This window comes from Ctenocephalides felis, unplaced genomic scaffold (assembly GCF_003426905.1).
Source record: "Ctenocephalides felis isolate EL2017-DRISC unplaced genomic scaffold, ASM342690v1 CF-g0.4_SCAFFOLD_01886, whole genome shotgun sequence".
In the NCBI taxonomy this organism is placed as follows: Eukaryota; Metazoa; Arthropoda; class Insecta; order Siphonaptera; family Pulicidae; genus Ctenocephalides; species Ctenocephalides felis.
In genome coordinates, this window is record NW_020538040.1 from 157447942 (window position 1) to 157460209 (window position 12268).

General features: G+C 29.4%; 2 protein-coding genes across 2 annotated transcripts; both read left to right on the forward strand.

The window, feature by feature from the left end:
* Window positions 1-68: 68 nt before the first annotated feature.
* On the forward strand, window positions 69-8782 carry LOC113376113 (rho GTPase-activating protein 190-like; the record flags this gene model as incomplete). The annotated part of the gene is made up of 16 exons (XM_026616039.1): window positions 69-238; window positions 319-497; window positions 589-760; window positions 1481-1728; window positions 2614-2727; window positions 3347-3391; window positions 3500-3636; window positions 3815-3997; window positions 4073-4199; window positions 5540-5788; window positions 5863-6078; window positions 6148-6230; window positions 6308-6671; window positions 6802-6933; window positions 7960-8098; window positions 8276-8782. Coding segments are annotated over 16 exons (2784 nt in total), but the record flags the coding sequence as incomplete, so codon positions are not given.
* Window positions 8645-11346, forward strand: LOC113376115 (probable phospholipid-transporting ATPase IIB). Its single transcript, XM_026616040.1, has 4 exons — window positions 8645-8667; window positions 10932-10986; window positions 11054-11200; window positions 11290-11346. Exons 1-4 carry the CDS (start codon window positions 8645-8647, stop codon window positions 11344-11346), a joined length of 282 nt encoding a protein of 93 aa, XP_026471825.1.
* The last annotated feature ends 922 nt before the right edge of the window (window positions 11347-12268 follow it).

Consider the following 12268-nt stretch of genomic DNA (forward strand, 5'->3'; position numbering starts at 1 on the left):
TGTTCTGTGCCGATCCGTATGCCGTGGAAAATATTCTTGGTCCACTGTTTTCACACCAATGTTGTTTTTTATCTGGTGAGCGAAGTATAATTTTGGAGACATTTTTAGGGGATTCAAAACGCAAAGTAGAAGTTATAATTTCATCATTTCATGGAGCTAATGCATTCAGAGAGGAATTGGTACATGGTTTTATATTATTATATTCAGCAAAAAGAAAAGCTTCATTAGCAACTCTGAAGTAAGTGATAAATGATACAGAGATATATGATCAATTAATAATATTGTGGTAATATTATTAATATATATTACATGTTTTAGTGCTTTTTCATTCAATATACCAAATCTGCCAATTCAGATAATGGCAGTTACTGATAGTGGTGGTGCCAATGCATTTTTTAACTGTGATATAAGTCATCAGTTAATAACTGAAGGAAATGCAACTGCTGATAGACTTGGAGCACATTTTTTGACATCTACATCAAATTCTCAACATAAAAGTAAGTGTATGTAAATCTAGTACCAAGATTTGCATGAAATAGTTTTGTAATTTCATAAATCATTTTTTCTTACTCTGTTTATATCGCATAGCTGCATTTTACACCCCTTTCTTCAAAGAAGTATGGGACAAAAAGCCTGAGATTGAGCAAGCTTTTAATATGGAAGAACCCCAAATGGTTGTATCAGGAGATGAAGATGATGACCATTATCATAGTATCCAGCATGCAAGAAATGACAGCTATATGATGAAGAGCAATGATGGGTTAGTATATTGATATATATTTGTTTGGTTGCATATCATATAATACAGTGGCACACCAATATATGTGTTTAATTTGTTTTGTAACCACGCTCGTATATAGAATCGCTCTTATCTCGAACCAATTTTTTCCATATGAATACATAGAAATGTCATTAGTTCATTCAGCGACGTAGTTTTAGTTATGTATTTTCAATGTTGAAATTCAATAAATATACTATTATTTTATTTAATTTTTGTTTACATACATGTCTATGATATGTTACATCCTTGTCATTCTCATATTTTTGGATAATTTCATGCTGGGCTATATTATAAATGCACATAATATTTTGTAAACGTGCAAAAAGCAAAAAAAACTCAACTTATATAACTGTACAATCACTATTAAGCCAAAATATCAAATGTTAAAATATCCTTATTATATTTGTATGGGTACTATTAATTAATTAATGTTAATATATAATTGAAATGAATAACTATAAAATAATTTACTATCTTAAACAGCCAAAATATTTCTATGGTTGGAAAATCGTCGACTCGTATTTCGAAACATTTGTATGTCGGGTCACTCAAAGACGATGTACCTCTGTATATGTCTGGGTTTATATTTCTATGTATTTTTATGTATGTGTATCGAAAATTTTTGTGTGCACATTGTACATTCATCACAAACGTAAGTCATAAACTACTGACATCAACCTTATTTTCAAACAAACACAGAAGTGGATCTGAAAATTATGAACGCTTACCCATAATTTCTTTGGACTCCTTAAATGGGCCAGATGATTTAATGAGTTCAAGTGACCATAGTGATAAATATGCTCACATTGGAGGAGGATCACATCGACATCATCAATCTTATCATCATTCAGTGCACCAGGAACAGCGCACCAGGCACCAGAGACATCATCAATATCCATATAATTCTAGAACAAATGGAGATTCTAATAGGATTCAGGACCACCAAGGTTTTAATTATTTTCATATTGGTAACTGCATGTTTAATCATTTTATACTGGCTTAATGTGCAACTCCATTCTAATTGTTCATTTTGCTAATATATGTATGTATATACTTAATTATATGGATATATTTAAAGTAATTAGGATATCGATATCTACTCAGATAAATGCTTAGTTGCATGCAATTTTAAACTCTGGTTATCAATGCTTACTCATTTTTATTTCAATTTTATATTGACCTTGTCTATTGTTGTTTTTTTCTTTTAAGTTTTATAAGACCTATGGTTTCTCAATCAAATTATATTTAATTTAATTTTATATAATTTGACATTTATGCCCATTGCTTCATTTAGGCATGTTTTGTGTAAAATCTAGAATTAAATACTTTGCAAAGTACCAATAAATATATGCTGATGCTCATACTCACTACCCTTACAAATACCTAATCTATATTAACAGTTACAATTTTAATAACTATGTTTACAAACTTACTAAACTATGTAAAATACTTTATATATATATTTGTGTAGCTAGATCTAGAGTACTGTTGTCTGAGACATCATTCAGACCACGCTTTTTTTAGAATGCGGAAGATATAGATAAATGTGTGCCTATAGAAAAAGACAAATATCAAAACAACCTTAACAATAAATGTATTCATTGTTTATGTGGCAAATATAAATAATGGAATTGAATTCTGTATATTTTACCTTTGCATTCTACAATAGCATGTGAGGTCTGAACCATGTCTCTGTTGATTTAAATTTTGTAATATGATTTTTAAATTCTAAATTATATTATATTCCATATCCAAAATAAATTTTAGAGCAATTCAATTGCTAAACCAGTTCTAGTTTTGAATGAATTGGCATTGTTTCGTTGTGTGTGCAGGGTTTCAGGTGTATCCGCCGCCCACGACACCGCCCGAACCTGCACCGCCAGACCAACAGTACGGCACCAGGCAACACGTGACCGCCTCTCAAACCAGCTTGGATGAGATCACATGTAATAAAGATTATTTTTCCATGTCTTTTCGTTATCTATAGGCTACAAGCCCTTTGCATTTTATTCAAATGTTTGTGGATTTTATCAATGTCTCACCGTGCACAATACACAATAATCTGAAGCGCAATACACAATAACTACCCAAAAAAATTTTATTGTCCTAAATATTTGTTAAAGCTGTTTCTTATATAAAACACATACTTTATTTGTCAATGCGCCATATTTGAAAAATACAACGAGAACATTTTAATTTACATTATTGTCATATGTAACTTGTTATGATATAACACTAATTTATTCTCATTATTATTATTATATTTAACATGAACTATGTGCATGATTATGTATTTTATGAATAGCCAATTATAAAAATACTCAATATTCAGATATATTATTAATATGCTTTTACATTTTATCATATTATAGCTATATATGTATTTTAATTTTGAATCTTAGTTTTTGATGCAGTATTTAGTTTTTAGTGTGGTTAATTTCTCATTATTAGTTGTTTGAATACATATTTTAATTAATAGGTATGTTTCAATTTTTATTAACAATATTAATAAGAGCATGTACATTATTTATGAACAATTTTATTTGAAATGCTTGTTTGTTTCAGCTGACGTAAGCGGTTCCAGAGAATCCTTAGCTACTCATGATTCAGGTTATTTTTTAATATAATTTTAAAGTGATATGTACAATAATACTATACTATTCAATCTAATATAATATTTTTTTCATTTTTCATTGTTGTTCTAATACAATGTTTTAGATGGTGTTGTTCTGACTGGTGAACGTACCTCTCGTCAATGGATTAAACAGTATGGTGGCCATCACGCATTCACAACTGGACGAAGACGTATATCTGTTCCAAAATCAAGACCTAAAGGTGTCAGCCAAACACTGAAGGTATATTTGCATAGCAAATAATTCATGTTATTCAAAAATTGTTATTACAAATCTTCATAGATTATTTAAGGATTATTTGCACAATAGTCCACATAATAGCTATTAGTGAATTATTGTAAATGCCATATAAGTATATATAAATTTGATAAAAGGCTTAAAAATTATTTTATGTTGATAGCAACCAGGAAAATTGAACCTGAAGAATTTTTCAATAGTAACAGAAGCTATTGCACGTATGAATGTTGGTGCAGGAAATGTTAAAGGATCACATGGTGGGAAAGCACAAACTGGTATGAATACTTTAGGACATGCGCCATTAGCTGCTCCAGAAGATGATAATGAGGAAGCTGAGTATGCCAAGGTGAGATTGAAAGTCGTATATAGTATTTGTTCTTAATTTTTAATTTGAAATATTCATGTATAATTTAATTTGCAGATTAAAGAATTAATGCCACCTTATGGGCACAGTGATAGTGAGTGTGCTTTCACCTTAGAGCAAGAAGCTCTTGCAAACAAACTTAAGCAAAGTAAAACCAGACAAAGGCGAGAGAAAGGACAACCATGTAAGTTTTATGATATACTTTTGTGATTCTCAAACAAACTGACTTATTTTTCATTCTGTAAACTGTGTCATAAAAACAGATTCTGTTATGGAAACACATTATGACTAAAATGAGGTATTCTAACAAAGATTGTGATGGTTGCAGATCTTTTTTTTTTTAATATTCATTTTCAAGTTTTTAATTTTTCGAAGAAGAAGTTTGTGTTTTTGCTAATGAATGAATGAATGAATGAATGTTTGTGAAGTTGCTAATTTCATGTTTTCTAATGTTTCAAGTAATTCTGAATGGAATGAGACCATGTTTTAATCTTGAATGGATTTAAAAAATTTAAAAACTGTTCAAAATATATTGGTTGCAATCGTGTTGATTAAATTGACTGGGCCATTTCTTTGTAAATAAATATTGAAACTAGTGGGGTGCATGGCATTGTGCCTTAAGGCAAATTGCTGGAACTACCCGTACCGTAATTAAAAATCTTGGTACGAAACCCAAAAAATTTACATAAAATGTGTACACATTATTAAAATCTCTATAAAATATCTGATAATTTAATGTACATATGTTCAATAAACATATTTGTTCGCGCCAATCAAAGCATGCAGGTATATTGAGGTAGAAAACAAAAAATCATCAATGGATAATAATCATACAAGTCAATCAATCAATCAGATCGTTATCAAAAACATATTAAAATTATTATAATTACGATTATAACTTGCAATTCAATCAATCATTTGAAAAACAAGATTTGACCGCTAAATGACATTTTTTTAACTCATTTTTATTGAGAGTCCATAACCACTGGACCTGCCTTCCCAAAAATTTAATCAGTTGTTTATCTTGTCAATACAAGTAAATATCAAGTGATCATTTTTGATCGCCAAATGACATTTTTCGGATGTTTTTTGAATTATTCAAATCGGTTGATCGGTGTTTCCGAAATCGTCGACGAAAATTTGTATCCGCCCACACACACACACAACATACATACATACATACATACATACATACATACATACATACATACATACATTTTTTCTAAGGTATGCTAAAATATTCAAAAACCTTTGAAACGTAAAAATATATAAAAGTTTCCATTTTCGATTATTTTGTGATTACTATAACTTACCCTACGAGAAGTTAAAAAACTTTTAGAAGAGTTTGATGAAACCTTGTATAGCAATAGTTTTCGTAGCCTGAAATAACATACTACTAAACTATTATAGGCCTACGATTAAGTTTATTACGTGTACGTATCGGGAAGTTCAGGCAACTTATCTTAAGGCAAAATACTACTTATATTTAACTAGTTATATTTTTATCTTATAATATTTTTTCAGCATACTCTGACACGGATAGTGAATGGAGTTCATTAGAACGTCGCCAAAGAGCTTCTGAAGTTTATTGCAAAGTAAATCGTAAGTCAAGTACGCACAAACGAGCTCGCAAAAAACGAAGTGCCATACCAGTACAGCCACCTCGAGTACCACCTCTTGGGATGTATGTGATGCCCCCAGAGTTGCCGCCAATGGCTACAAGTGTTGCAGCTTCCGGCGATGATAAGTTGACTATGGATGGGAATGATAAAGGTATGTAGTAATTGAAAAGTATGGTTGAAGGTGTTCATTGCAACTGCTTATTAAATTATTTCATCTTTCCATAGCTGCCAGTGAATACAATTCGGACTCTAGTGAAGGAAGCGATATTCGTATGATGGCACAACAACGCAAGTTTAATATTAAGAAACATATGAAAACAGCTGGAATTTTAAATATGGATATCAACTCAAAATTAATATCATCTGAGATTAAATCCTTAAGAAATACAAATTTCATCAATAATTGTAACATGCATCCTTTTTCAAATGAGTTTTATATAAGTTAGTAGACTTTATAATATTTTAATGAAAAACAATAATATTTATTAATTTTTTTTTATTATTATTTAGATAAGCAAAATTCATTTGGATTCAAGCAAGAAGATGATTCAAGTTTAGATGTTTCATCACCAAGGGACAATAATTCACCAATGGTAAGATATATTGTTTATGATTATTTTACTAACAAGGAATACTTTTAAAGAATATTAATTAACTAATGATTTAACAGTTTGGTTTGGGGTCCAAGTTTGCCAATAAAGAATGCGATCGTGAAAAATTGATACGAAAGAAAGAAAAGCAGAAAGCAAAAGATGATGAAAAATTAGAAAAACGTCGTATCAAAGAGGAAAAACTTCGAAAAGTTGCAGAGAAAGAGAAAGAACGTGAAAAGAAGAAGCAGAAAAATAAGCAACAACAAAAGTCTTCTTCAACAGCGGGTGCTCAGTCATTAATTATTTTAGACAATGGTGTTCCAATGTTTCTTGAAAAATGTGTTTATTTTATTGAAGCTGAAGGTTTAGACTCTGAAGGAATTTATAGAGTGCCAGGTAATAGGGCACATGTGGACTTACTATTTCAGAAGTTTGAAGAAGGTATGTAATAATAGATTTATTATTTATAATTCAAAAATTTGAAATATATTATCTCATTTTAAAATATTTTTTGAAAACTTTAAAGATTTGTATTTGAGGATTAAAATTGTGTTTATGGTTATCTTTGTAGACTCGTCTGTAAATATCGGTAACCTAGATATACCTGTGAATGCTGTTGCTACTGCCTTGAAGGATTTCTTCTCCAAACGTTTGCCACCTCTGCTTGATGAGGAGTTAATGGCTGAATTGGAAGATATTGCAGGTACAATTTATGTTTTATGTATAAGCTTTAATTAACCTCGAAAAGGAAATCTTTGTTTTCGCGAAAAAATTCGATTTGCTAATTGTTGTTTCAAATGTTTTCTCGACGTTTCAAGTCATTCTGACTAGAATGAGGCCAAATTTAGAAGTATGTTTGTGTGAGCTGTTTTTTGTCCTTTCGTCGACGTTTTCTCAAAAACGACCAGACTGATTTCAAAAATTTAAAAGCCATTTGATGTAACTCGATAAGGGCAAGTGTTTATCAGTTTTGTGCGACGATCGGCCAAGCCGTTTTTTTGTAATTAGCAGGAAAGTGTAAAATTTTTCGTCAACGTTATAGCTCACAATTTTTAATCGATTTTGAAAATTATTCGAAAGATATTGGTTGGAATTTTGCGTTGATTATTTTTTGGTAAAGAGCGGCCTGGCCGTTTTCCTCGTAATTCAATGCTGAAAAACATTTTTTTTACGATTTTTCATAAAACATTGTATAATGGTATGGATTTTGTAGTCTGAAATAATAACCTTAAACATTATAAGTACGATAAACGGTTGGTTTATAAAAATTCATTAAACATTACGATTTTGCGTGAGCTCGAGCGGTTCTAATTGGAATCTATGCCGAAGCATATGTGCGTTCTGTGGTGTTTCGTAAGTATCTACTGATTACAGTTGATTGACGACCACACTTAAATAAAATACATGAAATGGATTAAATGAAGCTATACAAATTAATTTAATTTATAAAATTGCAAATATTACATGTATGTTTGAAAGACATCAATTGGAAATCATATTGATTATTTTTTTAGTGAAAGCGAAAATGTTATTTTGAAGTAAACAATTTAATATTTTATCCGAATAACTGAATTCCAATTCTTATTGATTATGTTGATTGTGTACACATATTGGAAAGTTCATGCAACTTGTCTTACGACAAAGCGCTACTTACAACTAGTTATATTTATATATCAATATAAGGATTTTGTGGTGTCTTAAAAACGAATATATATTATATTTAATAAAGGTGCACGAGGTTTTAAGCCAATGTCTATGAACTCGGAAATGAAGACAGACAGAAGTTGTAGATTGTTGGCATTACGAGGATTACTAAATAAATTACCAAATGTGAATTTTGCTGTACTGAAGTTCATATTTCAACATTTGTCAGGTACATTCTAAATTATTTTAAAATCAGATTTGCTTACCTTTACACAAGATATTCACAACATAACTTTCTTATTGATCTGTTTTTATGCGAACTAAAAGAATTACAATTTTGTTATAATTAAAAAAATATTTTAAAATCTTTACTAAATATTCATTAAATCAATGAAATTCAGTCATAAGCAAATATTGTTTATTCTCAGGATATCTGATAACTCTAAACTAAATAGCATGGATAGCAAGAATTTGGCAATTTGTTGGTGGCCTACCTTATTTCCTATCGAATTCAGTGACATGGGGCGTTTTGAACAGATGAGACCATATCTTGAAGACATTTTTCAAACAATGATAGATCAGTTTCCATTCTTGTTTTGTGGCCAGGAAGCTATTGTTATGGTCTAAAAAGCGAACAAGTGAAAGCAATATGATAAAAACAGTATTTGTTTGTGATGTGTATGCATTTGAAATGAGTTGTTGTGGTTAAAAGGAGCGGTTGTTATTTTAAATGTTATGTAGGTCATATGAAGATATTATTTTATAATCTCATGTCTGCATTAGAAGAAAGCTGGTATGAATGCAGCTGTCAAGGTAAGATTTGTTTGAAGCAGTATCACTATTATCAGCTGAAATTAGGATTTTATCAATACCTGAATTTTATATATATAAATATATATATAAAGAATTGACACCATGTTTCACGATTTAGACTCATTTTTTAAATACAGTCACTTACATAACATTTAGACGCTTCTAAAAAAAACTGTAATTTGTATGTTTATTTTGTTTTTGTAATAATCTATTACCATAGAGTTATTGTCTATATAAAATATTAGTGAAAATTTTAGACTAAAATATCGGCAAAAATGTTTTTTAAAAATTAAAATTAAGCTATTTTCTTCATTTAAACTTTCCATAAATATTTTATTTACAACTGACAAATAGATATTAATTTGAAATAAATAGAAAGTGTCGCAGTCACTTTTATTTTTAGGTATTTGCTAATATATCTAATTATATTTTATATTGAAATGATTGAAATTAGTTACTACTCGATTTTTTTTATATGGATCCTATGTGCCAAAAACACATTTTTTTGCATCAATTTCCATGACTACTTTGTTAATATTGATGGAAAGTTTATATATTGAAAGGATAGAAATAGGATTGTATTTTAAGCATGTCTCTTCCATCCATAATTCCATTCCATGGTTTTACAAAACATATTTTGCTTATTATCTGCATTGAGTATATATTGATCTGTTGCTATACCGCACAGCCTAAATAATTTTTAAGTGAAGTGTTGATTTAGTGGAGGATGTAAGTTTTTGAGTGTGTGAATGTTTTAGTCAGAAAGTTGTGAGATTGAATAAAAGACTACTTTAAGGCTGTGTTTTTTGAAATTTTGATTATGCTAACTAGCAAGAATCTTGCATCACCATTTTAACTATTTGTGTCATTTGATATTAAATTTTAATGATATTAAATTATAATTGAATTGATTTTTAGAAATGCATATAGTTTTTAATGCAAGAAGTATTATTTGATATATAATTTGGAGTAAGAAATTGCATTTATTGAACAATTGGTTTGTGCATTGGTACTCGATTTTGTTGAATTATTTTTATCTTAATACCATGCAACAGTAAGATATTACTTTGAATTATGTGTTTAAAATGTATCTAAAATTGATCTATTTTTATTATTTAATTTTACATAAAGTTGTTTATGCAATGTAAAGTATTAGTTAACATCTCGAACACTAATTTTATTTTTGTATATTGTGGTTTTTGTATATTGTACATATTATTTAGATACCTTATAATGTATAAATTAATTTTGGATATTTTGCACAAGATGTAAATATAACATAATTTTGAATTATTTATTATTTGATCAAATATAACTTGATAGCAAACGAAGGCAGATAAATTATACAACAATTATTTTTGTATATACAGTTGTGAATTTTTGTTCCAGATGCTTTTTTATATTTATATTGATAATTTAAATCTGCATTTATAAGTTAGATCAAATTACCATAAAGATATCAGGTGTTTTATCATATATTTATTGTAACAAAATTACAGCCTAGCAAGATATTATGATTAGTGAAAATGTGATTTTACTTTAGTTATATTTGGTAAATTTATTGTTTATGTATGTATATTATTAACATCGAGATTCAAGTTGTTTGTTTAGAAAACTAAATGTCTATCGCTTTTACAATACTTTATTTTGCAATTATAAAACAATGTTCATATGAATTCGATTGTTAATAATATATAGGTATATATAAAATTTTATATGCATAAGTTAAACACATACATAGAGTGATGTGTATACTTATAAACTAGGCTCTAATCGTAAGATGCAGTGTTTTATACAAAATGAATAAAATCTTGCGTGCGCCATATTTAAATGTCTAGTTTTCAAGCACTCTATCTATAAAATAAAATGATTTTTCATTGTACGGCTTTCTTTGGAACATAAAATCTTTTGCTAGATATATACTATATCATACTAATGATCATTTTATTAACAAAACTTATAAACAAAACATTGTATTGATATATGAAATGTAATTTATCTTCTATGTACCAATATAACGTAATCTCAATCTGTGTGAACATTTCAAGCCTGCAATAAAATATTTTTAATAAATATTATGTTTGGTTTTATTAAAATATTTAATTGCATTTGCTACATAACGTCTATTGTTTGTTTTAGGTGCATATCATGTAGTCCAAATTTGGACAAAAAAAAACAAAATAAGGAACTTATTTAACAATTTAAATTTTTTCTGAATCTATATTTTTTGATAATCGCGACTAGTCAATTCATTCCTGATATTCGTATTGGGTATTTATATACGTATTTGGGGCCTCTGGTAATTTTAATTCATTTTAATAAATAATTCTGGTGTTATAGAGGCCCTGATAACATTTGTTTTTCAGGGTTTCGTTTTAACAGTAACAATTTTTCGTGAAGCAATTGATGATTTGAGAAGACATAGACGAGATAAAGAAGTTAATTCACAGAGATATAGAAGATTAAAAGGTCCTGACAATCAGACTGAACTTGTTCCTGCGTGTAGCCTTAAGGTGTGTAGTTTAATCATTTATTTATGTAGAAATTTACATAACATAATGTTTTTATTAGTAGTGACCTAACTAATTTATGTTATTATTAGGTTGGGGATATCATTCACATTGATAAAGACCAAAGAGTACCAGCTTTAAGGCATTAAGGGGCGTCTTACCTAACGATCGCCCATGAACGCGCGCAAACTAGCAAGAACGTACGTACCAGAACGAACGCCAACGAGTATAGAGAGAGGATGCTACAACGAACACGAACGAACACAAGCAAACATGAGGTGAGGAGCATCTTACGTTTTCTTGTTCATCGTGTTCTTTCATACTCGTTTGTTAGGTGAGATGCACCTTTAGTATTACCTTTTGTGGATTGAACTTCAATGTAATTTGCATTATAATTTTATCCTTATATTACATAGTATTTTAACTAGGCTTGCAACGATAGTATATTCGGCAAAATGCCGAATGTCGAATTCGGCAACTATTCGGCAGGTTTTTGGCGCCTAAGCTCGTTTGTATTAATGTAATTGTTATATTACCAACGCGTTACATATTTTGTAGTGCTATCCACCCCTTTGTAATAATTATAAATTATATTATAAATTCTATATAACAGTCAATATGAAAGACGCAGTATATACGTTGTTGACTCACAGCTTATAGCCTTGCAACATTGTATGCAAAGATAAACACGCACGTGCAAGTCAGTAACGGATTCTTCGACGACAAAACCACAAACTGCGTCTCGAATAAATAAGAATGAATCATTCCTAACGAACATTTCTAGAAGGATGGTTACGTCATCATCAGAGATTATAAAAGCCTGAGGATGACGAAACCAGCGTTCATTTCTAATCTAGTTTTCAATCACTTCACATCAGTCTTCACTTCAATATATTAATTGTGTATTAAGTTGTAATCAAGTGTAACCGAATAATGAAATAAATAAAGTTAATAAACGTCTTCAAATGTTTAATTAAATATTTTCACAGTGATAAAAGCTTAATGTTAGCAGCAGAAGAACCTAAATATAAATGTTGACGTCGTTGGCGTGACGCAACATAATTGTTGGCA

What these genes read in the sequence shown, in the direction of transcription:
- LOC113376115 (XM_026616040.1), top strand. Translation starts at nt 8,645, where the DNA reads ATGTCTGCATTAGAAGAAAGCTG. An exon ending in TCTGCATTAGAAGAAAGCTG is followed by an intron (nt 8,668 to 10,931) that starts GTATGAATGCAG and finishes AATCGCGACTAG; the next exon opens with TCAATTCATTCCTGATATTC. An exon ending in TTCCTGCGTGTAGCCTTAAG is followed by an intron (nt 11,201 to 11,289) that starts GTGTGTAGTTTA and finishes TGTTATTATTAG; the next exon opens with GTTGGGGATATCATTCACAT.